The sequence below is a fragment of the Talpa occidentalis genome, unplaced genomic scaffold (assembly GCF_014898055.3).
Source record: "Talpa occidentalis isolate TD23 unplaced genomic scaffold, MPIMG_talOcc4v2.1 talOcc4.3, whole genome shotgun sequence".
NCBI lineage: Eukaryota > Metazoa > Chordata > Mammalia > Eulipotyphla > Talpidae > Talpa > Talpa occidentalis.
Window position 1 is genome coordinate 127,904,163 of NW_023603184.1, and position 27,667 is coordinate 127,931,829.

Consider the following 27,667-nt stretch of genomic DNA (forward strand, 5'->3'; position numbering starts at 1 on the left):
ACAGTAAGGGCCATGACCCCCAAAACATGCTCGCCAGCACCACGCACCTTGCCGCTAAACCACATTTTGGCATCACGACTTGAGGCACTAACAATACCTTCGCCTGAGAGTGGTCAGCCTCGCAAGGAATCTACAGTACAATCCCCAGGTCCTCCTTGGAGGCAGTTTTGTTACAAGGCAGGGTGAGGGGGCCCCCCTAAATCCCCAAACTTGCCCGCTCTATATAGGTTCTGCCATCGCCGCGTCAAGACAAAACATACTCAAGTGCGTAAGACCTTTAGTGGAAAGGAGCTTTAATACAGTTAGTGTGCAACCCAGAGAAGGAAAGAATATGGTTTCCAAATCAAGCACCCAATGTTACTCATCCCTTTGTGAATAAATGCTCGAACAGGGTTGGCCCAAAGCAGGACTACTGAAGCCCAAAAGCCTGCCACAAGTCTAAGGCTCGTTGCGGGGACCCATCGGAAACAGGCAGAAACAGCCAGACAAGTCTGGGAGGAAAAGAGCAAAATCAAAATCAAGATAAAAGCTGCCATTGTTAGCCTCCCCACGGGTCTCTCACCACATGTTTCAACCAGTCCAGGACCAAGAGGCAAGTGCGGCTTCTTCAAGCGTCTCTAGGCTCCATGTGCCTCCTCCAGGTCTCCTAGCTCTCCATCCTGCTTCCTTCCTTCCTCTCCAGTTTCCTCTCCAGCTCAGCCTCCTCCCAGTTCAGCTCCACCCTTCCCTGGGTAGGGCTGGGAACCTGGACCCTCCCCTTTCCTGGGAACCACCCTGTTCCAGTTTCTTCCCGACACTATACTTCTTCAGGTGCTTATACTTTCTCTAGGCTCATCTGTGTACTTTCTTGTAAAACCTACTAATGGAGACAACCTGATTGTCTCACCAGAAGCTGCCCTTCCATTTCTGATCCCTCTGGGAGATCAGACGATCAGGATCCCCAGCCTTTCCACCCTCCACGTGATTTCTGAGCACACCAACCTCCGAAAAGAGACATTCCAGGCCGACTAAACAACTCCATCTTGCGTTGAAACTCCATTTTACTGAACTTTTCCTTTTTTTTTTTTCAAAAAACAATTTTCTGTGGTGGCGTAACAGGGTAATAATCCCCAGGGAAAGGGGAGGTTCCAGGTTCCTTGCTCCACCCAAGGAAGGGTGGAGCTGAGCAGAGAGGAAAAGCTAGAAAAGACTGGGGAAGCAATAAGGGACGCGGAGTGAGATAAAGAATGAAGACTGGAGGAAACACATGGAGCAGTGACGTGAAAAAGCTGCATTTGCTTCTGAACTTAGACTGGTGCCAGGGACTTTGGGGAAATGGAAGGAGACTTGAAAGAGACTTAGATGAGAGACCCATGGGCTGCCATGACAATGGCAGCCCTTATCTTGATTTTGATTTTGTTCTTTTCTTCCAGACTTGTCTCACCCCTTCTGCTCCTTTTCTACGGGTCCCCACCAGCCTTAGAATTGTGGCAAGTGGCAAGCTTTGGGTCTCAGCAATCATGCTTTGGACCAATCCTGTTTGGCTGGGCATTTACCCGCAAGGAGATGGGTTACTTCGGGTGCTTGATTTGGAAACTATCTTCTTTGCTGAACTGCAGCACGGTGCGCGGCGTCCACCGGCCACCCTTAGCCATGATGCTGCGCAGGGCACCACTCGGGCCCTCTTGGTGACCCACTGTGTAGACCCATCTTGGCCATCAGCACAGTACTCTGGGAGGCAGCTACAGGAGGATCCGGCAACCAACCAGCAAACAGCAACCACCGATCAGCAGGGGTAGTGGCTACAGCCGATAAAGATTATGAGTCCCAGCAGTCCAAAGACCTAATAATAGCTAAAAATAACAACAACAACAATAATAATAACTAATATATTAGTCTTATGGGAAACCACCCTGCTCACGGCACCAAATTTTCTAAAATTGTTTCCTGGACTCGTTTTGAGCAGAAACAGTGGAACCCACACACATGAAAATGATCGCAACGATGGCTTTAAACATTTTTCTCACAGTCCCCTAGAAACGGGGACACAGTAGTCATGTGGGGTCATTTGGAAAGTGCTCTGAGCTTTGGAGTCTTTAGGAGGTTTCTTAGGTAAGGAAAAGTGGAAGGAGGCAGGATAAACAGGTACAGGAAGTGCGGGGACTTAAGTTTCTGTGCATTCTGACCTATAGGGGTGGTTTCGGTTTTCTGGTATCTATCCTGGGGATAGAGTCCTGGAGCTAGAGGTCCTGATAAAAGGAACCTGGTAGGCGGTATGGATTTCGATTGGTTCACTTGCATATCAAAGTTTTATTTGCAAGTAAATTGTCCGTTATCGTCATTAGTAATTCCTGAGAGGGGGCAGTTTAGGCTTTAAAGACCAGGGCATGTGGAATACATAAAATATTAGAATATATTGTTAGTTCAGCGAACCCTGTGGTACTCACGCATTTCATAAAGGAATTTTGGAACATGCATTTTCTGTCAGCCGTGGATATGCAAGATGACCATATCCTAGAGATCTCCTGTGCACTTGGTGCCCGTAGATAACAATAAGCATATTGTCCACTGAATCTGTTAAGAGGGTTGAGATCATCATGTTAGGTGTTTTTTCCATAACACAACAAAATACAATAACATAACCATTATTTCAGAGGCAAACAGACAGGAAACGGAACGCTAACATAACTTTTAGTAAAATTAGCAAAAGTTGGAAGCCAGTTCTGAACTAAGAATGCCCTGTCATGCCAGCTACGAAAATTAAGTCAGAGATTTCTTATATTTTGGCCAAAGAATCTTGATCCCTATTTAATAGGCTTGATGTCTCAAGTGCACCTTAGCAAAATTAGATAAAGCCTGGGACATTTTGTTGATAGGTTTGTGTGATTTGATTTTGTCTGGCGATGCCGGTAACTGGGGGCGCAAAAACCATAACTCGCAAGGATGTAAGCAATTCAACAAATAAAGTAATGAGAACAGGAACACACTTATGTCTTAGTCAAGTTTAGGCTGAAGGGGACAGTGCCTGGGGTAGATAGTAAAGAAACGGAAGGGACAGTGACGCCTGTGATCAGGATTGAGCAGGAGTACTTTCATAGGGCAACACTGGTATACGTGATAATTTTTGTTATTAAACTAACAGTAAAAGCCCAATCCTGATGCATATGGTCACAGGTAAAACTGGGGCCCTAGACATAGTTTTTGAATATTGGGGGGCTGTGTGAACGTCATATAACTCCCCTGTCAGGACAAAGCAAAAGATGCCAGTTATGTTGATCAACACAAATCCTATCCGGAGGGTTCCCTAATTGGAAACATTTTAGATTTTTTAAATCTTAGAAGTTAGTGTAATGGGAGTGATGGAGTGAGTCGGACAGTCTTTGGAGGGTTAACCTTCCCTGGTAGGGGAACCGGGGAGTGTCAGTAGGTTGTGCATGTGACAAGGGCTGTGGCAGATGTATCGGGTGATGTTCCTGGCAATTGTGGGCTTGTTTCTGGCAATTGTGGGCTTTCAAACACTTCGCTGTCATTTCCGAGAATTGAATGTAAACATTGGCAGTATCAGAATGACATAGGGAAGAATACTTCTTTGCTTATTGACTTTAAATGTGTGGATTGTGGGTTATAACAGGCAGAGTTGAGTGGAGATGATATGATGAGTTCGTGGAAGATTTGAAAAATCCTGTCATTGTTGAGTTGGTGAGGCAAAGACATATGAGGTGGGGCCTCCCCGGTGGCGCAGCAGTTGAGTGCTGGGTTGCGAAGCTGCCCGCAGCCTCTGCAGCGCTGGTTTGATCCCCGGCTGCTCCCCGGCCACCAGAGGAGGGTCCCACATGGCGCGCAGACCTCTCCTGCCGCCCGCTGCTCCCCTCCGCAGTGTACTTCGGTCCTTCTGCCTGCTCTGCTCCCCGGTCTGGCTCTGGTGAATTCTCTCACCCTCCTGCGCTTCTGACTGTACCCAGTCAGAATTGAATAAATAAATAAATTGCATAAATAAATAAATAAATCTAAAAAAAAAAAAAAAAGACATATGTGGTGAAGAACTAATGGCGATCGGGGGCCAACAATGGCCAGCAGAGATTAGTAGAGCAGCACATAGAAGCGTCAAATGCTCTAACTGAAAAATCAAACCAATCAAATTGGTGATGGGGTTAGGGGTTAAGACACAGCACTAAAAAGCTATCCGGCAGCCGCCGCAGCATGAGTCGAATCCCTAGCCAGGGAGGTGACCCACATGGCGCAGCAGACCTCTCCTGTCTCGCCCGCTGCTCCCCTCAGCAGTGTTATTTCAGTAGACCGGCCTGTTCTGCTCCCCACTCTGTCTCTGGTGAATCCTCTCACCACCCACACCTCTGGTCTGTACCCCAGCTTTTGTTTGCATAAATAAATAAATCTTTAAAAAAAAAGACTAATGGGAAGTATAATTATCAAAAAACAAACAAACAAAACCCCAAATTGGCAATGAGAGAATAGGCTTGGAGCTAGCGTATCCCCGATCCTTCCTTACATCCTTCCTTACTGTTTTCGTTGTTCTTATTGTTTTTACTTTCTTACATCATTGTTCTCCACTCTGAGGTAGTCCCCGTAGTTCTCACATATCACCCCTGAAATGTCACCACAGTCCCTTGGGCTCTTTCCCTCCCCTCTTTTGACGCCTCTGCTCCTCTCTCACTTGCTGCTTGCCTCAAATCTATGGTCACCTTGCAAGTTTTTGTCTCTTTTCCTGGCCCTTATTTCAGTTTTCCTATGTTCCATCTACAAGTGAACTAGACACCTGATGCATGATCTACTGCAGACCAGTCTCGGGGAGGCTTGGAGTCACAGCCGGGATAGTGTGAAGCAGTGGCGCTGGGTTGAGTCCAAGGGTTAATTCTGAATACGGTTCCAGCGGAACTGAGATCATCTTTTAGCTGTGAAGTCCTGGGCTGGGGTAATGCCAACTGTACCTGCAGAAAGGTCCTTCCCAGCGAACGAGCATTTTAAATGAAAATTCAGTAAGACTTGTGTATCTTGGCTTATCGATTTTGACGCTGGGAAGCCCCATGCAGGACTTTAAAGCAGTGGATTATCCATTCTCAGACAGCGGGTGGTTTTGTTACACCACTCACTTAAGGAAAAGAGAAAGAGTCATCTATCTTTTGACTAGAAAATTCAACCCTCCTTAATATCATGCTTAAAGCTTCACTTCCAACTAACCATGGGACGCACACAACAGGGTGGTAGAGGACTGAGCTTGCACACCCACCGCTTCTCAGACTACCCAAACTCGGGCAGGAGACAGAGGTAAAAACCAAAAGACAATGCTTTCCTTGAAACTCAATGCATATGTAGAACATCTCTACGAATATTTCCATCAATATGTGTAATCTTCTTAAAAAATTTAAAAAAAATGCAACTCATTACAAGTCGGGGGTCCTGGTTTTGGTCCCAAAGACCCCCTCAATACTAGCTTGCAGGGCATAACAAATGCGCGTATCACTTGCTGTTCTGTGTCTTTGCTCCTGCACACACAGAGAACACGAACCTCTGGTGTTCTGCGGGTTTCAGTTTGAATTTGAACTGAGGGTGAGTAGCCCTCAGTTTCTGAAGGAAAAAAAAAATTACTTTGTTCTGACTCTACTTTGTTTTTCGCTGTCTTGGTTATGGAGAATGTATGGACTTTAGACATCACGCATTAAATTCATACGTGATGGATGAGCATTTACTCATTTGCACAATCTTCTCTGAATTCTCCTTGATACATTTACTTACACCGCCTTTCTCCGTGTGTCCATCATGTACCCATGCAACTTTAAGTTATGTACTTCAGCTTGCATTATTCTTTGCTGAGCTGCTTTGTTCGTTCCTGTTCCAACAACCAGTAAGGCGAGGACGTCAGCGCTTCCAACCTTCCCTCTTTCCTAGGAAGATTTTGTCAAGAATAGTTCCATTTTGGGCTGGAGGGATCAAAGACAGGATAAAATGAAGATATTTTGATCTCATTTGATTGTGAATCATAGGTAGATGTTCATAGTAATAGAATTTTGGGGGGAATAATCCAGATTAAGTTCTTTTGTGACTCAGGAATGAGATAAAGGTTTTCCTCTCTCTCTTCCTCCTTAACTTTTAGCAGCTGCCAATTTGGTCGTATATAGTGTACAAGTTAATATTTATTTCGTTCAGGTTTTTTTTCCCCCAATATATTACATCTGAGTGAACTCATATGGTGTTACAGTGTTTGTCTTTCTCCACCTGACTCATTTCATTAACCAGAATGCCTTCTAGGCGCATCCATGTTATTATTGCTCATCCATGCTGGTACTTTTTTGATGTAGCCAGAAAAGGTCCATGGATGACTTTTATGTAACGTGCCAGACTTATTTTCTGTTTTCAACTTTTTTTTTTTTTAACTAAAACTTACAGGTGTTGTAATTGGCTAAACATGTCAATTAGGAATAACAGGAATAATAACTAAGTCATTTCACTTTCTTGGGGAGTGGGTGGGAGGAATGGTAGGCTTATTGTTTAACAGTTCAGATATAGATTCGCCAAATATACTTGGTGAGTAACTTAGGGTTTTTGGAAGTCTCATAATAATGTTTAGCGTGTCCCGTATGCTCTTTTCTGAGTGCTAGAGGAATTTTTGTGGTCCCAGGAGAATCTTCATTTCCCTAGGAAAAACTCTCTTCTTTAATTCCCTTCTGTTTTAGGGTTGTGGGTTTTTTTTAAAAAAAATATTAATGCACTTGGGACCTCCCCAGTGGCGCAGCGGTTGAGCACTGGGTTGCGAAGCTGTCCCAGCCTCTGCATCGCCAGGTTCGATCCCCGGCTGCTCCCCGGCCACCGGAGGAGGGTCCCACAAGGCGCGCAGACCTCTCCTGCCGCCCACTGCTGCCCTCAGCAGTGTACTTCGGTCCTTCTGCCTGCTCTGCTCCCCGCTCTGGCTCTGGTGAATTTTCTCACCATCCCGCGCTTCTGACTGTACCCAATGCTTGTATAAATAAATCAATAAATCTTTAAAAAAAATAATGCACGTAACTCCGCTGAGCTAAGGAACATGTGAACAGTTACATCCAAGTTTTTTGTGTGGAGGCAATGACACCTCTTTTAATACAGCTGCATGACCAGTAATATTGAAACCAGTTTTATAAGATGCATCATGATTTCAGAGATGTTCAAGTATGAAAAATGTGTCTAGCTTTGGTGAAATACATTATGTCAAGGTGAAATGCATTATGTCAAGGTGGTTGGGTTAATGTATAATGGGTTGCTTTCATCAATTCCAAGGTTAGTGCTTTTGGGTGTGTTAAAAATATCTAAAGGAGGTTATAAACCAACAGTTGCAAAAGCCCAGACTTACAATGGAAAAAATATGTAGCTGCAAAAGCAAGAGCTGAGAAATACACACAAAAATGGAAACTACGTGTGCAAAAGCAGTGGACAAGTTTTTAAAACAGGGACAAAGTCACAAGCTCAGCTAAAGAGTGTAACCATAATTACACTAGCTGTACCCAAAGAGCCAAGGAGTGCCTTCTAGAACTGCTTTTACACAAAGCATAAACTCCAATCAGAGACCCTCTCCATTTGAGGTATGCTTGTTCTCCTTATCAAGATTATAAAGCCATATTCACTTATATGATTGATTCAGGTTTGTGTTCCTCATCACACTAAACCGTTTACACCCCACTATATTCCTAGTGTGTAGGACAGGATGACTGATGGCTTTCGGTTAATATTCATAATCCTTTGATGTGCCGTGCATGTCACTGATCGCCTGTCTTCCCTCCGCCTGTTTTCCATTTGTAAAAGAGATTAGTAATAGGTTGCAAGAATTTCTCTTCTCCACTCTCCTTTACCCACTCCACTTCCCCTCCCCATATACCTTCAACACAGTGTTCAGCACGAATGAAGGGTTCATTAATCAGCAGCTTTTGTTAGCTGCTGCTCAACGTGGCAAAAACTGCGAAACCGCCTAGCCCTTCTCGCCCCATTTTCCTTCCCACAGCTCCTGTGTTGCTTTGAATGTCCATTTGGGCCTCCAATGCGCAAACCCCGGTCTCTGTCTCGTGTCCTGCCTGCACTACCAAAAACAGTCATTTCGGCTGGAACAGGTTTGATCTCACAAGTTGCAGAGTGGGGCCCCGGCCCGGGAGGAAGTGCGGGCTCTGGAGATCACGAGGCAGGCAGGGTCCGGGCGGGAGGAAGGGGCTCCGCGCCGGGGGTGGAGGTGGGCAGTGGGCGGTCCCCAGCTCCTGCGTCAGTAGGGGCCCTGTTTTCGCACCTTCCCTGACGTCAAACCTCAATCAGGGTTGCGAGGCTACGTTCCCCCTGGATGGCAGTGGGCTAAGTCGTGACTGGGGGCTCGGGTCCGCCAGTGCCGGCCTCGCCCCGCCGCTGCGCTCCCGGGGAGGCTGCAGGCGGCCACAGTTGCGCGCTTCGCGGGCAGCTGCGCTCTGGACGGCGCCGGGCTGCGGGCCCCGCCATGGAGCCGGCATAGGTCGGGGGTGCGCTCGCCCTCCTGAAAGGCCCGGAAGGCATCCCGGAGGCCTCCGCGGAGGTGAGAGCCCGGCGGGGCCGGCCCGGCCGCGGGCCAGGCGGGGCGGGGCGGCGCGGGGAGACGCCCGCCGGCTCCGTGCGCGCGGCCGGGGGTGGGGCTTGCTCGCCGCGGGCCCCGGCGCCTCTTCCCCGCGGAGGTCGCGCCGCTCCGGCTGCCGCTTCGCAGGTCCTCGGCGTCCCCGCGCCTGGAGTGCCGTCCCCCCTCCGGCGGGAGCGGCCCGGCGGCTGCTGGCCGGGATCGAGGTGGCTGGGGGATCGGGCGGAGGTGGGGCGCGCGCTCCGTGCCGGCTGTCAGGGCCCCGGGGCCGGAGGGTCCCGCGCGGGGCCTGGGGTGGGTCTGCGGGGGGGCGGCCTGCCGGGCCGCGGTCAGGGCTTTGTCGCCGCGGGAAGTTGCGGGGGGCAGCACCTGTGGGACCCAGGTCCGGGGCCACCTGTGTGCAGACCCCCCTTCCCGCCCGGCCCGGCGCCGTGGCCAGCTGTTCCAGACCGAGGCCTTTACCGGCCTCTGGCGATTAGAATTTATTATGGAAACATGCGATTTTTGTGTTAATCGTGTTACTGTCGTGCAACAGTTGTGCACATCTGGTCAATGACGCCGGCGTAATTGCGCATCTAGAAAGGCCTTTTCCCGCTCTTAGCATCCGACGAGATGATTCTGCGCGTGGAAGAAGCGCGTGAGATACTCTCGAGGAACGAGAACTTTTTTTAAGCCCCTGAATGGAATTACAATTAACCTTTTTTTTTTTTTGCAATAGTTATAGGCTCAAAAAAAAAAAAAAAAAAAAACCCACCCCGCAAAAAATAACTGAGAAGGCACAACAGTTGCATCTTTAAGAGGGTCACTAGTAATTATTTGGTGTCTGTGAGCATTCGTGTTATGTCGTAATGTGTCTTTTTAAAAAATACTTACTACACTGAGGATTTTTTTCTGTATCAATGCATAAATATCTTTCCACTGCATTCAAGCGTACGACATTGATTTGGATTCGCAGCCTGGAAGGCAGGAGGAATTCTATGCTTCCCCTTTGCTAAATGCCACCTTTTGTTAAAAAGCTCATTAAAAATTTGATATGGAAATTAGCCTGATTCAGGGTTAATAACCATGTTCTATAAAATATTGTTTGCTCTGATTAATAATTTGAGGCAGTGTTTTTTTCAAGTGTAGTTTTCTACCCATTAGTGAATTGCAAATTTAGCTAGCATAACTAGCATTTTGAAAAAAATGAAATAAGATGGCATAGAAAATACCAGAATGTGTAATATGTGAGGAGGGTATTATTTTGTGAAACAGTGTGTGTGGTAGGGTGCCTGCATCTGTTTCTTTGTTGTGATATAAAATGTATTGCTCTCCGTGGGCCCTGCTCAATAAATTCAAGGTATGTTAGCACTCTTCTTAGAGTGGGAGTAATGTTATTAAGCATTAGTTTTACTCTTTGGATGTAAGCAGTGTTTATTGTAGCAAATCAGATTCTTAATTATATTTTCAGGTAATATTAAATCGATACTTAGCATTCCTGAAAATACAGAGATTAAGTGTTTCATAGAGGTGACAAGGTTAAGATATACTATTCAGACTGCGTAGGGTGAAATCCCAGCTTTAGTGGTTATTGGTGTGTGACCTGGTGCAAGATACTGCACCTCTCACAACCTCAATTTCCTGATTTGTGAAGATCTGTATGACATAAAGCTGTTTGGTATTTAGATGAGACAATAATGAATGTGAAACTGGTGTCTGGCCTAAATTAAGTACTCACCAAAAGTTAGCTATTATTATTATATTAAGACTGAATGTTGATATGCAGCATAATGCTAGTCATCAGAGGTGTAAATCAGTTTAAGGTGGATAATCCTAAAGCATTGGATGTTGAAAATTAGTTAATGTAAAGGAGACTCTTAAGATTAAAGGAAGGAAATCGAGATGGCCTTTTTGTATAATTTGGCCAATTGTTTAGTGATTGCTCCCCAACTGTTTTCCTTTTGCTAGTTAAATAATTTAAATTATTTTATTCAGTAAGCCTAGTGCTCCTCTGTTTTTTTTTTTTTTGTTGTTGTTGTTCTTATTTAATAGTAAGTTGTGTGCTTCTCTTGTCAGACAATTGAAAAATATTTCCCATAGGGATTCTGGATTTTGTTAACTGATTTTAACACCGCAACGAGAAACACACACACAGCAACTCAGAACTCAATTCAAACAGTGTTTATCTCTGTAACAGGTACAGATCTCAGGTGTATAAGAAACCATCTGGAGGAAAAAATATAACTATTTCTGTTTGGAGACAGCTGTGCTGAATGTAGTCATCTCAGGTAGCTTGAAAGATCTGTTTGCTGCCCCTGACCGGTTTCTACAACCTTAAATGTTACGTAAATCAACGAAGTTAAGAGTATCAGCACTCTCATTTTTTTTTGGTAGCATTGTTATTTTTATGAAAAATAAATATACTTTGCAGTGGGAAAAAAAAGGCCAGTGCAAATGTCTATAATTGGGTGTGATAACTCTAACAGGTTGGGGAAAATCTTGAGGTGGATTATAATACTATTCTAAGTTTTGAAAATGTCTAAAATTCTTGTTAGTTTAGAAGAATCGAAATGGAAAGTTGTTAAAGGTAAATTTTATATGTTTTATGGAAATATAAAAAAATTACTTGGAGCTCTACCACAGAAAAACCCCAATAAAACAAAAAACTCTAAATTGATCTTAAACATACATGCTCATTGTTTTGAGTTAAGTAAAATATTAAGGTTATGTATTTACTTTTTAAATGTTAACTCTCACCAGGTATTGAGGTTTTTCAGATAAAGGGAGCTTTTATCCTACACTGATAAAATACTATGCATCATAGAACATTCTGTTTAATAAATTATTATTTATATATCAGGTAGATGCCCTTATCATATATGGTTGAGAGAGGAGGCTGTAGAATAGAATGTACCAAACCATTCCAATTTTGTAAAATAGAATGTACAGTATAAAAACATGTTTAGAACAAAGGTTTTTATTGCTTTCTATTTTTGTAATTGTACTGTGTTTTACTTTTGTAACAAAAATTAATAAAAGTCATTTTTAAGGAAAAAATAGTGTGTGTTTTCCTAAATTATAAGTGTAAAAATGAAACAAGTATTTGCTTTAAGGGATACTGAATCTTTGATTTTGAGTATTTTGGGTATTAATGAATTCTCTAGTATTCTTGGAAAATGGTGCTGAATATTTTAACAATTATATTCCTTACCCTGTGAAAACTACTTTGTGTATTAAAGAACCATTGTTCCAGAATTTTCTTCAGCACTCTTTAAATATACTGCTTTCCAAAAAACGTCCTCACTGCCTTAAGATAGGTCTAGATAATATAGTCTGCTTTTCAGTCCTAATGTATTAAAACTGAATTTATTTTTCTTGTTTTGTTGCTCCTTAAATTCTCAAAACCTCAGCTCCAACTAAATTTGTCAGTTATCTCCAAATCACTGTGCTTTCTTGCTTTTGTACTTGCTTGTTATTTGGAATATCTTTTTTTCTGACCTTTGTTAAGCAAATCCTACCTATTTTCCAACATCTAGTAAATAATTCCTATCTACTGTGACATCTGGCCACTCCAGCTAAAACTAAAATTTGCAACTGAACCCATTAGCACTTATTATTTTGATTAGATAGTTCTCAGATACCACCTGATATTTTTGCATTAATTTCCCAATTCCATTTTAAACTCCTTGAGGGCAAGAAAGCTTGTCTTATATTTCTTTCTATCCCTTAAAGCTTCTAGCATAGAACCCTACACAGGGTAGGTGCTTAATATTTGTTCTTGATGATAACAGCAGTATTACTGACTCTTGAGTACTAATAAAAAATTCGTTATTTGGTTTGTCAATTGATATGGATACATGATAAAGATTTGGCAATATTTTTCACTAAAACTAACCCAGTGCCAAGGAGTAGTTAGTCAAGGATCCAAACTTAATTTCACATAAATATTTCTTTCAAAGGCTTCTCATGCAGGTTATTTTGAGTTTGATAGCATTAATGTTACTAACCTTACCAGAGGCACTGTTGCACCTCACATTCTTTTTTACAGCTATTCCCAGAACCCAGAGATCTGGTATTTGGTGATGGGTTATATGTTACTCTGGCCCAGAACATCTTAGGAGGTCATGTGAGAATCAGTGAATTACTATATGTAAAGTGCTTTATGTCCAAAATGTTTTTCCTATTACTGGAAATAATTGTGTCATTTTTAAGCTTAAATATGACTTGGGGGTACTTATGTGGCCAATGATAGAAACTAATGGGGCTTATCTTTTTAAAAATTGTTTTAATTTACAGATGTTTGCCAGGACTAACAGAGCCGATGATGAAATACCTGTCCATTTGTGCTCAAGGTAAATTATTGGTTACTTTATATATAAAAATACAAGGTACCAGGGGCCTCCCTGGTGGTGCAAGGGATTAAGTCCCAGCACTATAAAGCTATCCACGAGTTAGATCCCCAGCACGAGTTAGATCCCCAGCCAGGGAGGTAACCCACAAGGCGCAGCAGACCCCTCCTGCCTAGCCTGCTTGCTGCTCCCCTCAGCAGTGTATGTCAGTAGATCTGCCTGTTCTGCTCCCACTGTGGTGAATCCTCTTACCGCATCTCCCCACCACCGCTCCTATGGTCTGCACCCCAGCTGTTGTATACATAAATAAATAAATTTTTTTAAAAAAATACCAGAACCAGTAGAACAGAATTTGTATAAAATGACTTGTCCAGTCATACAAAGTAATATAATCCCAGACTCCAAATAAATGATCCCATTAATAAACATTTCATTAATATATAAATTATGTTAACATCTCCTTGGAGTACTTTAAATGTTCATGGTATGCATGTACCTGGCCAGAGGTTTTTCAAGTGTTCAAGGTAGGGTCCTAGCATGTGAATTTTAAAAAAAGCCAACAGGTACTTCTGATTCAGTAGCTGATTGTCTCTGTGGCATGTATATGACACTGGAGGTGATGGAAATGGCAGGAGATAATTAGTGAGAGTTAAGTGCCATAGAGTAGAAGATCAAAAGATATTTAAAGTATTTACATTGTGTTTATGTGTGATGATAAATACCTTCATTGAAGGTATCTTTTAATTATGTTTCAAATAAAATATTAAAAGTTTGTTATTTTATGATTTTCAAAGTTTAGGTTTAAATCTAGAGTTCCCACAGGCTGAAATTTAACACATCTATACCTATAATTTTATATTCATAAAAGTTTGTTTTATTTTGTTATTTCAGGATAATCAACGAAGTCAATTAATGGAAAAGACCAATTTTTAAGTAAGTAGTTTCTTACACATTTCTTATATCAGAGGCTGGGTTTAATTAATTTATTTTCCCCATGAATTCGGGAAATCAGAAAGTTTCTCATAATAAAAAAATCAGTAAGTGAATGTTCTTATAGTATTTTGATTTAATGAAGCTTTTCTATTCTCATGTTTCAAGGGTGTGATTTCATTTTTTAACATTGATTTTAATGTGTTAACTTTTCTATTGCAGGATAATCTTCTTATCAGCAGTAGTTATAGCACATCATAGGATGTTGTGTATTTTCCAGCACACAAGAATATTTAAAATGGCTAGAATAAAAAACTTGATGGAATTATGACTTATAATTCTGTTTTCACCATAACAAAACATGGCAAAATACTACATTGAATTGACTCTGTTACTTAAAATAATCATAAGCTACATATACTTTGTACCAGCAAGTAAATTATGTATTAAAATTATCTAGAGAATTAAAAACAATAGGAATTGGGCCTCCCTGGTGGTGCAGCGGTTGAGCGATGGGTTGTGAAGCTGCCCGCAGCCTCTGCAGCGCTGGTTCGATCCCCGGCTGCTCCCCGGCCACCAGAGGAGGGTCCCACATGGCGCACAGACCTCTCCTGCTGCCCGCTGCTCCCTTCAGCAGTGTACTTCGGTCCTTCTGCCTGCTCTGCTCCCCGCTCTGGCTCTGGTGAATTCTCTCACCCTCCCGCACTTCTGACTGTACCAGTGCTTGTATAAATAAATAAAATAAATAAATCTTAAAAAAATAAATAAAAATAAATAAATAAAGTTTAAAAAAATAAAAAAAAAAAAACCAGTAGGAATTATAGGTTGTATTTCAGTTCTACTAATGCAGAATTTTGGGAGATGATTTTGATGTTTAGCCTGGTTTGAGGACCACTACAATTTGTAATATTGAAGGGCTATAGTTTCAGGGATGTAGAAATTTGGGAGTTGTTCTTTATCTGTAGAGAGAACTCATCATACCCGTTGGAAAGCAGTTCTTCATATTTAGTTGGTTTACGTAATTGTTCAGAAAAGAAATGTGATTAGAGGTAAATTTGTTATTTTGATTTTTAGCACTTTTATTGAATAAATGATCGAAAAATCTTCCCCTTTTTGGACTAAGCAGAAAATACATTTAGTATCTTTCTCTCATGTCAGAATTAGATATATATGACACTGAGAGTTTACGTAATCTGATTTTGTACAGAAACATAATGGGAAAGTTAATGAACCTCATTAGTGTGTAGTAAATACACTGTACTAACAATTTAGAAATAGTAGTTTGTGTTTACAAATTGAGTACTATAATCTTCAGTACTGAGTGAATTCCTAATAACTAACAAATGAACAGAAATTGATAAAAAATAAATCATCTATGATTCCAATATTGTCAACAAACTACTCTGAGAAGATACATAGCTTTCCTCTTTACCCCAGACTTCCTGATTGATTTCAGTAGCTCACAGCACCCTTATTCTCCTAATTTTTATAAATATGTCTGAGTGGAATTCAAGAATGAACTTCTGTTCTCTGATATTATCCTAGGCACTTTTCTCCTGGTAGTAGGGAATTACTGCAATTTTTTCTTTTTCCCCCCCAGTTTGAGTATTCAATAGTAGCCATCTCATTGGTTATTCAAGATGCAGAACCGACAAGGATATTGCAGCTACTGCTGTGTGCGCTATAATAACCTGGAACAGGTAAGAGGATCCTATTAATACTGTCATATCTCAAGAGACTGACCTCGTTGTGAATTTCTCTTTTTCTACATTTATTAAACTCATTTATTCACTCAGGGCACAGATCATATTAAGAATCCAGTAGTTGATAGATACTGTGTAGATTCTAGGGATGTGAACATAAACCAAACCCTTTTTCCCAAAGCTTGCATTATAGTGCAATAAGGTAGAAAAGTTCTGTGCATCTAGTAACAATTTGTCAGATTGTGATAAATGTTACAAGGAAAATAAAATAGGGAAGGGAAGTTTTAGATAGGGTGGCCAAGTAGGTTAAGGAAGTGACATTTGAGTTGAGATTTGAATGAGGTAGTGGAGCCAGAGTTGCTTATATCTGAGGGAAGAACTTCTCGGCAGAGGGAAGAGAACAAGGACAGTGACCTTGAGGCAGAAAGGTGTGAACCAGGGCCTCCCTGGTGGCGCAAGGGGTTGAGATGCAACCTATGAAGCTATCCATGAAGCTATCCACAGTCACTGCAGCACGAGTTTGATCCCCGGGCAGGGAGCTACCCACATGGTGCAGCAGACCTCTCCTGTCTCGCCTGCTGCTCCCCTCAGCAGTGTATTTCACTCAATCCGCCTGTTCTGTTCCCCACTTTGTCTGGTGAATCCTCTCACCCCCCACACCTCTGGCCTGTACCCCAGTTCTTGTGTGCATAAATAAATAAATCTTAAAAAAAAAAAAGGTGTGAACCAAAAGCCAGGAGGACAAGGTGGCTGCAGTAAAGATAGGGTGAGGGTGTTAAGTGATAGGTGAAAACTTCAAAGAATTGATTCTCTAAGACATTGTAGGGTAAGGTAAGGACTTTGAATTTTATGCTTTTCTGCACAAAAGTTTCAAATTTTGCTAGACCTGAATTTAGGTTTTTTTTGTTAATGGTATCATAAAGATTGCCTAATTCAAGGTTATGAAAATTTATGCCTATTTTCTTCTAACAGTTTTATGGTATTAGTGCTTATATGTATGTCTTTGACTTACTTTGAATTAATTTTTGTATATGACTTAATTGCCTCCTAAAAGTCCTACTTCCAGATATAATGACATTGTTTCAGATTCAACATACGTATTTGGTGAGGTAAGGTGGGGGGGGGGTGCAAAACTCACTTTATAACAATTACCTTGCCATTCAACCAATTTTGCATTGCTGGGATCAATTCTACTTGGTCATGGAGTGTGATCCTTTCTATATGTTACAGGATTTGTTTTGCTAGTATTTTTTGAGGATTCACATCTCTTTTCATAAAGGCTGTTCTATATAACACTCTTTTCTTGTGATGTCTTTTTCTGGTTTTGGTATTAGGGTAATAATACTTAATAGGAGTAAAGTTCTTTCTCTTTTTGACAGAAGAGTGTAAAGCATGTGTAAAGATATTTTGAAATATGGATTTATGGTACTAGTAGCTGTAGTTTTCTGACCATGAGGGTTAATTTAGAAGAGTTTCAAGTTATTTTTTAAAAAATTTTTTATTATTTTTATATTTTTTTTACATCAGTTTTTAATTTTTGCACAATGTGTGCATTTTCATCTCGGTTATAGTCCCCATACAATTCCCACCCCCCTTGTTTTGATCCTACTCCCTTTTCTCCCCTCCCCCTCCATGGTGTGTCTCTGGTTTATAGTTGCCTGTTGATTTTTATTTATTATAATTAGTCTTTTTCCTGGTCCCTTATACAATAGCTAAGCTATGGAAACAACTCAAATGCCCCAAAATAGATGACTGGATCAAGAAGATGTGGTACATATACACAGTGGAATATTACTCAGCAATCAAAAAAGATAAACTCATGCCATTTGCAGCAACATGGATGGAGCTGAAGGGATCATGCTCAGTGAAATAAGCCAGAAAGAAAAAGAAAAATACCAGATGGTCTCACTCATAGCAGGAATTTAGAAAACCTAAATAAGGGACCAAGAAAAAGACTAATTATAATAAAGTAAAAATCAAGTTATTCTTCAGGGTCTCAGCTGTGGAATTGTGGCATAGGTGAAGTAGTAATACAATGATGTTCTGGTTCTACTAATGCTAAACTATTACATCTTAGATGCTATCTCAGACAAGTTGATAATATGCAGAAATTCTCCTGTATAGTGGTATTTATTAAATTATTTAATATTAATCCCTTAAGTTCATACTAAGGAAATTTTTTTATTGTGATTTCCACATCTCTGCCATTCAAAAAAGAAATGCTTTCGGTGTTTCCATGGTGGGTGTGGTGTGGTAATAACACCTGAAGTGGGCGATTCTATTTTCTGAAAACGTTGTAAGCAGTTGTAAACGTTTTACTTCAATAAAAAAAGAAATGCTTTTAATGCTGGTTACAAATGTCAGGAGACAGGTAAGTCTCAAAGCTCTTGTTACTATTTTTCTCATAACTGATAAATCATATCATCACTTGACTGGAAGATTCCTTGTTGAATCTTTGATAATGACAAAGCACAATCTTAAAGTATGTTATTAAATAAACATTCAGTATGTCATTTTTACTGAAGGTTTAAAATAATAATTTTTACACATTTGGAAATCTCCCTACACTAAAAGGACATATGATAACTGTTCACAAAAAAAAAAAAATACTTCTTAACTATTGTAGGACAGAATTCTGCTACCCCAAAATCTGTCTTTTTGGCAGAAAGTTGATTTCATAGGAGGAAATATGAAGGCTGTTAGTTAAGCTATTTAAGAAGGTGTCTGAAGCCACCCTGGTTAATTAATCATGCTGGGTCTCTGCTATGTATACAGGAGGTATGCATGTTGTTAGTAAACATCTTTCCACCTCGGTTAGCTCCCTGGCCAGGGATTGAACTAGTGCTGCAGTGGCTGCGGATAGCTTCATAGTGCTGTGTCTTAACCCCTTGCGCCACTAGGGAGGCCCCACAGAGCCTTGATTCTTGCTCCTAAAAGAAAGTATTGTCTTCAGGACTTAAATCTGTTTTTTTTTGAGAAGTGAAATATGGCCATGCCTTCTTTTTTTGGTTGCCATCTGGACACCTTGTTTCAGTATCTTCTTGAGGGTGTTTTGTTAGTATATGTGTTACTTTCAGGTTTGACTATGAATCTGAGCTTTGGGAGGGTTTTTTGTGAGCACCTGATAGCTCTCATGTGTTGTTAAAGATTTCCAACTTGTAGTTCAGGTGAAGGTCTTCTGCCCTGAGAAACTGTTCTTTTCCCTGGGTAGGATATTTGGGTCCCAAGTTATTGCCAGTCCCCCCCACCCCAAGTTCCAGTTGAGATTTGGGTAAAGGTGCTCCCAGGGCCAGACTTTTGTCTTTTTATAAGAAGATAAAAGGGCCTCCCCAGTGCAAGGGGTTAAGACGCATCACTGTGAAGCTATCCACAGCCACTGCAGCACCAGTTCCATCCCCAGCCAGGGAGCTGACCCACATGGCGCAGCAGACCCCTCCTGTTTTGCCCGCTGCTCCCCTTAGCGGTGTATTTCAGTAGATCTGCCTATTCTGCTCCCCACTCTGTCCCTGGTGAATCTCACCCCCCTCCCCGCACACCTCTGTCCTGTACCCAGCTCTTGCATGCATGCATGCATAAATAAATAAATCTTAAAAAAAAAAAAAGATAAAAGATACCACTGAGGAAATCTTGGGAATCAAAAGCTGCAAGTTTGGCAGATTTAGGTTATAGTTCTGACTCAAGAACTAAGGCTTACTTGAAAACTGTTAATTTGTATTTGTTACAGCGCATCCCAGAAACCCCGAAACCTGCCTGCTCTAAATAGGTTCCGCCACCCACCACATCAAAACAAAAGTTATAAGACCTTTAATGGAAAGGAACTTTAGTACAATTAGTGAACAACACAGAAAAAACAAAGAATATAGTTTCTAAATCAAGCACCCAAAGTTACTCATCCCCTCGGTGGGTGAAAGTCCACCCAAATGGGACTGGCCCAGCCACAAGTCTAAAGCACATTCCAGCGGGGACCCACAAAAAAGGGGGAGGAAAAGAGCAAAATCAAGATCAGTGCTGCCATTGTTATCCTCCCTACCAGTCTCTCACCCACACCTGTTTCAGCCAGTCCAGGACCAAAAGGCAGGTGGAGCTTCTTCACATGTCTCTGCTCCATGCGCCTCCTCCAGGCCTCCTTCTGCCTCTCCGTCCTGCTTCCTTCCTTCCTCTGTCTCCTCTCCAGTTTCTTCTCCTGTCTGCTTAGCTCTACCCTCCTTTGGGTGGGGCAGGGAACCTGGAACCTCCCCTTTTCCTGGGCACCACCCTATTACATATTGAGTCTTTCCTTTTGTTGTGCTGTTAGTGGGCAGAACGAGGGGCATCCAGGGAGTCCCAAACCTGCCTGCTCTAAATGGGTTCTGCTATCTGCCACATAAAAAAAAAAAATTCTCTACTGCATAAGACCTTCAGTGGAAAGGGATTTCAGTACCATCAATGTGCGATAGTGAGAAGAGAAGGCAAAGAGCATAGTTTCCAATTCAGGCACCCCAAATTGCCCATCCCCTTGTGGGTAAATACCCAGCCAAACAGGGTTGGCCCAAAGCAAGACTGCTGAGGACCCAAACCTTGCCACAAGTCTAAGGTCCCTTCTTGTAGGGAACCACCAGGAAGGAGCAAGGCAAGCTTGGGAGGAAAAGAGCAAAATCAAAATCCAAGTCAAGATAAAGGCTGCCATTGTCAGCATCCCTTTGGGTCTCTCACCCACGTCTCAGTTTCTTTCCATGTCCCTCAAGTTCCTGGTCCAAGATCGAGAAGCTGGCACAGCTTCTTCACATGTCTTTCTGCTCCATATGCTTTCTCCAGTCTTCCTGTCTCTTCCTGCATATCCCTCTGCGTTTCACTGCTTTTCCTTCTACCAGGTTTGCTTCTTCCTCAGTCCTTCTTCCAATCTTCTAGGTTCACCTCCCTGCTCAGCCCTACTGTTCCTTAGCTCTACTGGTCCCCTTTCTCTGGGGACTACCCTGTTTCATTTCCCCCCTTTTCATTTTTCCCACCATTTCTATGGTGGTCAAGATCTTGGGGTGCCATTGTAGAAGACAGCCTTTTTAAGGGTTCCAGTATGTTGAAAGAGAAACATCAGTCACCAGGCAAATCAATTTCTCTCCACCCTGATCCCAATTCTGTCCAACAGTAGAGCAAAATACTATTGCAAACTAAATCTGCTTCTAATCCACTTTACCTATTTTTCCATCAAGTCTCCAGGCAGAATAACCAAGCATCAAATTTAATTGGCTTTGTTGAAACATTCCATATAGGATTAGAGTGAGCTCTCGACATCCAGTCTGTGCAAGCTTTAAATCAAGGCCACAGTCTTAGCACACTCCACCTGGGATTTCCTCTTGAGGTTCCCAGGGTTTTCCAGTCCTGCCAGTGGAGGCAAGCTTCCCCACCTTTTCTATAAGCAAAGTAGAAAGGGTCTCCTCTTCATGGCTAAGCTCACATTCAACTCCTAGAGTAATTTCAATCAAAGCCATGTAATGAAACAGGCTTCCAATTCTGTAGTTTAAGGAGACATGCAAAAATAGGCTCATTGTCATGAATAAAAATTAGTACCACTTTTTTATATTATGTTGGTTTCAAGGAGAGAGAAAATGCAAACACAAGCTAGTTCTGCTTATGAAAATATAACATTGCTTCATATCCTGGTCAGCTAAAATAAAACAATACAAACACTCCCCCTGGATTATGTCGAATAAAAGCATATCAAAAATGATACTCATTTCCAATAGCCCACCCAGTACTCAGTGGTAAATCTCACCCGTTCCAGCAATTGGAATGAGTTGAGGTCTCTCTCCCATTAATTTCTCCAGAAACAATTTCTACAGATGTCAAACCATACAAATAGCCATCAATATTGTAAGACAACAACAATCAAAATCAAGAGTTTGCATATAAGACACTTAGGGTTTCATATAAATTTTAGAACACCAACGTTAACATTTATGAATATGCCAAAGTCACACATTTCTCCCAAGTGACCATGCTTCCCGTTAAGTTCCAATTAGCTAGGTAAATACCAAATAGGTCAAATTCTTCTAATATGTTTCCCCTGAGGATAGGGAGGAGCTTTATGGAGTGTCTCTGGAGCTCTACTGAGGTCCCATAAAATTTCTTTTTATCAATCAAATGGAAGACTACTAGATTTTTCCTTCAGCACATCGCAAGGGGCTGCCTGTTAATTTGGAAGTTATAGACTACATTTCTGGTGTGCGCATAGGGCTTTCTTTCATCATCAAATAGAATGCTTTCCAAAACAGACCTTCTTCAGTAGTAAACAGAGTCTTAGAATCTTGCCTTCCACCAGCACTCAAACTAATTCAAGAATTAAATCACAAATATGGCCTCCCTGGTGGCGCAAGAGGTTAAGCGCAGCACTGTGAAGCTGTCCGCAGCCACTGCGGCACGAATTTGATCCCAGGCCAGCAGGGAGCTACCCACGTGGTGCAGTAGACTTCTGTCTTGCCGCTACCCCCCTCAGCATTGTGTTTCAGTCAGTCTGCCTGTTCTGCTCCCCACTCTGTCTCTGGTGAATCCTCTTATCCCCTGTACCTCTGGCCTGTATCCTGGTTTTTATATGCATAAATAAATAAATCTTAAAAAAAAAAAAAGAATCCCAAATATTCCCAAATCACAAATATGAATTTTTGTGTGACAAAAATTCCCAGTAGCAAACCTCTTCAAACTTATCCAGATAAGAATTTTCTAATTTTTCTGATTCAGACCTTGCAAAACGCAAGTATTCTTGAAGAATCCATTAAGGTCATCAGCAATTACCAGTTATAGCTCAAGGCTTCTTTCCCTTTGGCACCCAGGAATAAAATGTGCTAATTCAAATGATCACTGTGTCTTTGTTGGGTTGTAAAATCCCTTGAGGCTGAGTAGTCACTTCAAAATCCATCACTATCTTCAGAATTGCTAATTAGACCTATAAGCCAGCAGAAACCACAGACAAAAGTCCAGAGTCACAACTTACCACCATCTTTTTTTTTAAAAAAAGATTTATTTATTTATTTTAAAATATTTTTTAAAAAGATTTATTTATGCATACAAGAGCTGGGGTATAGGCCAGAGATGCTGGGGTGACGGGGGTTGTAGGGAGGGTGAGAGGATTCACCAGAGACAGAGTGGGAAGCAGAACAGGCAGATCTACTGAAATCTCACTGCTGAGGGGGGCAGTAGCTGGCGGGCAAGACAATAGAGGTCTTCTGTGCTCCGTGTGGGTTAGCTCCCTGGCAGGACTCAGTTACAGTGGCTGCAGATAGCTTCAAAGGGCTGACACATAACCCCTTGCGCCACCAGGGAGGCCCCCACCACCATCTTTTGAGTAAAACTGCTTATTTTGGTCACGGGAAGCCCACCATGAGGCCTCAAATGTCATTTTGGAGCATATTCTGTCCATACCTAGCCATGTAGTTTCAACACTAGGCATCCTTGAGTAAAAGATTGCTTGCTGTCACACAAAGCAATTTCCACAAAATCAAACCCCAAAAAGGAAGTGGGGTTGATGGAGGATAGGGATAGAAAAGTTGGAAAGGAAGCCCCCACGGACCAGAAACCTGGCCCAATGCCAGGAGCTGGAGGTGGGGGTTGAAATGACTAACATAGTCGTTAAACCAGCTATATAGGAAACAAAAGTCATTAGGCACCAAGGCTGAGACCCAAGCAAAGTGTCAGATACTGTTAGCGTCATGGGGCCCAGCCCAAATGTAAAGATAAAAGATTGAGGGTCTTGTAGATTCTCTGATCCCTTTCGAATTCTACATGGTTATCCTAAATGAACAGCAAACAGGCCAAGCCACAAGGAATGGGCTCCTCCAAAGAGAAGTGCAGTTTCTGCACTGGCACTGGGTAGCCATCCTGGCCACCTGTGACTATGCAGGTGCGTCATTTCACCACCCTTCTCCCTCCGCGGGGCAGCAGCCTCCTGCCTGCCGTGACCTGTACCTGCCGGGGCTTCTCCTCACTGACCCCCCTCAGCAGTGGCAGCTTCCACTGCGCACCTGTGACCATGCAGGTCTCTCTTTTGGCAAGTCTGTCCCTTTCAGGTCAGCCCTTTCTGCCCGCTCATGTCCTTTATTCTCTCCCTTTTGTAATAAACCTGCCCGTTTGGGTACAACTAACGTTGGTCTCATGGAGAAACTCTCTTGGGAAAATCTCCCGTGCCACTGAAAGGGAAGCTCTGGTGAAGCTTTTCCCAGAGTGAACCCACATGTTTGTTTTTTAATTTTTTAATTTATTTTTTACATCATTGTTCCTTTTTAGACAATATTTGCTTCTGCCACCTCAGGTGTAGTCCCCACAGAAATTCCTCCACCAATGCACCCCTGCACCATCACCTCAGTCCGCTGAGCTCCTCCCTCACTCCCTCTGATCCCTCTCCCTCCTCCCCTGCAGGATGTCTCTGATTTATAATTGTCCATTTTTGCTTTGTTGTGTTTTGTACTGTTATTATTTTTTTACACTGATGTCTTATTGGGTTCCCCTATATTCCTGCTATAAGTGAAACCATCCGATATTTTTCTTTTTCCTTCTGGCTTATTTCACTGAGCATAATTCCTTCTAGCTCCATCCACGTTGCTGCGAATGGCATGTGTTTATCCAAATGTTAAGGCAATTTCCCAGAGAAATCAGGCAGCACTCAGAGAGGTGGAGAGGAGGAAATTTATTTCTCACTCTGGCGGGCTCAGTGGGATAGCTCCCAAAAGTCTGAGCCCCAAATTGCAGGAATGGTAAGGTTTTTTTTTTTTTTTTTTAAGATTTATTTATTTATTTACTAAGATTTATTTATTTATACAAGAACCGGGGTACAGGGAGGGTGAGGGGATTCACTAGTGACAGAGCGGGGAGCATAAGGACCAAGAACACTGCTGAGGGGAGCAGGGGGCGAGGCAGGAGAGGTCTGCTGCCCATGTGGGTTGCTCCCTGGAGGGCCGGGAATTGAACCCGTGCTGCAGAGGCTACGACAGCTTCACAGCGCTGTGCTCAACCCGTTGAGCCACCGGGGAGGCCCAGGATTGGTGAGGTTTTACGCAGTTTGTACACGGAAGTTTGCCATCCCATTCATCATAGACTTTATTGTTTGGGAAGGCGGTCAAGGAAGCCATGGCTACTATTGTGGGCAAGCGGCACACCGCGGTAATTTTCCGCTCCAGCAAGCAGCAGACTTAGCAACTTCCTGCTTCACAAGAACCCCACTCTCTGAACCCAACAACTTCATACGCATCAGTGGGTGGGGTTCATCTAGAACATGCCCTTCCGGGCCTCCCGGGTGGTGCAGCGGGTTGAGCGCCACGCTGGGAAGCTGTCGGCAGCCTCTGCAGCGCGGGTTTGATCCCGGCCGGCCGGCGAGGGTCCCACATGGCGCGCAGACCTCACCTGTCTCGCCCGCTGCGCCCCTCAGCAGCGTATTTCTTCAGTCTGCCTGTTCTGCTCCCCGCTCTGTCTCTGGTAAATACTCTCACCCTCCCGCGATTCTGACTGTACCCCGGTTCTTGTATAAATAATCTTAAAAAAAAATAATCTTCCCCCAACAAAACTTCTGAAGAAATGACTATAAACAGGGGGCTCCTGGGTGGCGTAAGGTGTTAAGTCTCAGTACTCTCAAGCTATCGCCAGCCATGAGTTTGATCCCCAGCCAGGGAGGTGACCCACATGGTGCGCAGACCTCTCCTGTCTCGCCCGCTGCTCCCCTCAGCAGTGTACTTCGGTCCTTCTGCCTGTTCTGCTCCCTGCTCTGTCTCTGGTGAATTCTCTCACCCCCCACACCTCTGGCCTGTACCCCAGTTCTTATATGCATAAATAAATAAATGTTTAAAAAAATTTTTTTTAATGACTAGAAACAGCTTGCATGCATACAGTTTCCACAGGTTGTAGCCAGTTTTTCTGATCTAAGGGTCAGGAAGCAAATGTCCACATAGCTGAAACAAACACATGGGAGAAGCACAACCACATTTGCACCTACTTGGTAGTGTTATAGTGTTACAGCGCAACCCCATGTATGGGTGGCCTGACGCTGGGTCCTTACCCGCATGCTTAAAGGGGACTTATAATAAGACTCAACTGCAGGCACACGCAAAATGGTAACAAAGGGCTTATTTACAAAAGAAGGGGAAGTGAGAAACGAATAACTCAGTAAGAGAGAGGGATGAATTGGTGAATGCATCATCCTACCAGTTCCGCTGAGCTGGGACCCCAGTAGCACGCTGAGAGCCGCAGAAAAACCAAGCAACCCCCAGGGGCTACATGTCACATTATATACCAAGCCTGGCTGCTTAACCCCACCCTCAGTTCCCAGCATCCTCGCTTCCGTGGTGATGACATTATGGGATTTGTAGTTCTTGGTCTCTTGGCTCTCCTTGGTCTGGGGTGGGGGTGAAGTCCATAAAACCTGTTTGTGAAGTTCATTCAAGGCATCCTTTCCCCCCAACAATAGGGCTGGGTGAGGGGCATCCCAGAACTCCCAAACATACCTGCCCTAAATAAATTCTGCCATGCGCCACATCAAGACAAAACATATAATGGGGACTCCCTGCCTGTGCAGGGGTTAACAAGCATTACCAAGCCAGCCGCTGTAACACGAGTTAGGTCCCGAGCCCCCACTGGCCAGGAGCAACCCACAGGGTGGAGCAGACTTCTGTCTCACCTGCTGCTCCCCTCAGTATTTCAATAGATCTTCCTGTTATGCTCTCCACTTTTCCTAGTGAATCCTCTCACCCCCCGCATCTCTGGTCTACACCCCAGTTTTTTTTTTTTTTTTTTTTTTTTTTTTTTGTGGGACCCTCGCCGGTGGCCGGGGAACGAACCAGCACTGCAGAGGCTGCGGGCAGCTTTGCAGGCCAGCGCTCAACCGCTGCGCCACCAGGGGAGGCCCATACACCCCAGTTCTTGTATGCATAAATAAATCAGTCTTTAAAAAAAAAAAAAAAAAAACAGGGCCTCCCTGGTGGCGCAGCGGTTGAGCACTGGGTTTTGAAGAGGCTGCAGCCTCTGCAGCGCCGGTTTGATACCCGGCTGCTCCCCGGCCACCGGAGGAGGGTCCCACATGGCGCGCAGACCCCTCCTGCCGCCCGCTGCTCCCCTCAGCAGTGTACTTCGGTCCTTCTGCCTGCTCTGCTCCCCGCTCTGGCTCTGGTGAATTCTCTCACCCTCCTGCGCTTCTGACTGTACCCAGTGCTTGTATAAATAAATAAATAAATCTTTAAAACAAAACAAAACAAAACATATAAGACCTTTAATGGAAAGGAACTTCAATACAATTAGTGTGCAATACAGACAAGACAAAGGATATAGTTTTTATTTATTTTTTTTTTTTAAAGTTTTTTATTTATTTATTTGTTTGTTTGTTTGTTTATACATACACTGGGTACAGTCAGAAGCGCGGGAGGGTGAGAGAATTCACCAGAGCCAGAGCGGGGAGCAGAGCAGGCAGAGGGACCGAGGTACACTGCTGAGGGGAGCAGCGGGCGGCAGGAGAGGTCTGCGCGCCATGTGGGACCCTCCTCCGGTGGCCGGGGAGCAGCCAGGGATCGAACCGGCGCTGCAGAGGCCGCGGGCAGCTTCGCAACCCAGCGCTCAACCGCTGCGCCACCAGGGAGGCCCAGGATATAGTTTTTAAATCTAACACCCGAAGTTACCCATATGCAGGATTGACCCAGAGCAAGGCCTGAAAGCTGCCCCAAGTCTAAAGCACCCTCTAGCAGGAACACATAGAAAAGGGTCAGAAACAAACAAGTATGGGATGACCCCTAACAAAAAGAGCAAAATCAAAAATCAAGATCAACACTGCCATTGTTAGCTTCCCCACGGGTCTCTCTCCCACATCTGTGTCAACCAGTCCAGGACCAAAAGGCAAGTGCAGCTTCTTCACATGTCTCTTCTCCAGGTCTCCTTCTTGCTCTTCATCCTGCTTCCTTCCTTCCCCAGTCTGCTCTCCAGCTTCTTCTCCTCCCTGCTCAGCTCCACCCCCTCTTTGGGTGGGGCAGGGAACCTGGCACCTCCCCTTTCCCTGGGGACCACCCTGTTAACAGCACCTCTTGATGGAGACCCATAGGAAAGGAGCAGAAAGGGGCCCAGCACATCTGGGGCAGAAGGAGCAAAATCAAAACCAAGATCAACGCTGCCATTGCTAACCTCCCCACGGGTCTCTCACCCACATCTGTTTCAGT

The 27,667-nt window shown here is 43.4% G+C and overlaps 1 protein-coding gene and 1 long non-coding RNA gene across 3 annotated transcripts in view; one reads left to right on the top strand and one right to left on the bottom strand.

Annotated features, from left to right (window-relative positions):
* Positions 1-281: 281 nt before the first annotated feature.
* Positions 282-25,712, bottom strand: LOC119254830 (uncharacterized). The gene is made up of 4 exons (XR_005127373.2): positions 25,674-25,712; positions 5,731-5,915; positions 2,427-2,553; positions 282-1,832 (listed from the first exon to the last, which is right to left on the bottom strand). It is a non-coding gene; the product is annotated as an uncharacterized LOC119254830 (long non-coding RNA).
* The window catches only part of ZDBF2 (zinc finger DBF-type containing 2), a 33,506-nt gene continuing 14,282 nt past the window's right edge, over positions 8,444-27,667 (top strand). Inside the window, exons 1-4 of one of the 2 annotated variants that reach the window (XM_037523916.2) lie at positions 8,444-8,515; positions 12,827-12,882; positions 13,771-13,812; positions 15,410-15,509. In XM_037523916.2, coding sequence (XP_037379813.1) covers positions 15,450-15,509 — 60 coding nt within the window. In that variant the 5' untranslated portion in view covers positions 8,444-8,515; positions 12,827-12,882; positions 13,771-13,812; positions 15,410-15,449. Of the gene's footprint in view, positions 8,516-8,702; positions 8,758-12,826; positions 12,883-13,770; positions 13,813-15,409; positions 15,510-27,667 lie in introns of those variants that run through there. The other variant, XM_037523917.2, reaches the window with a different exon arrangement.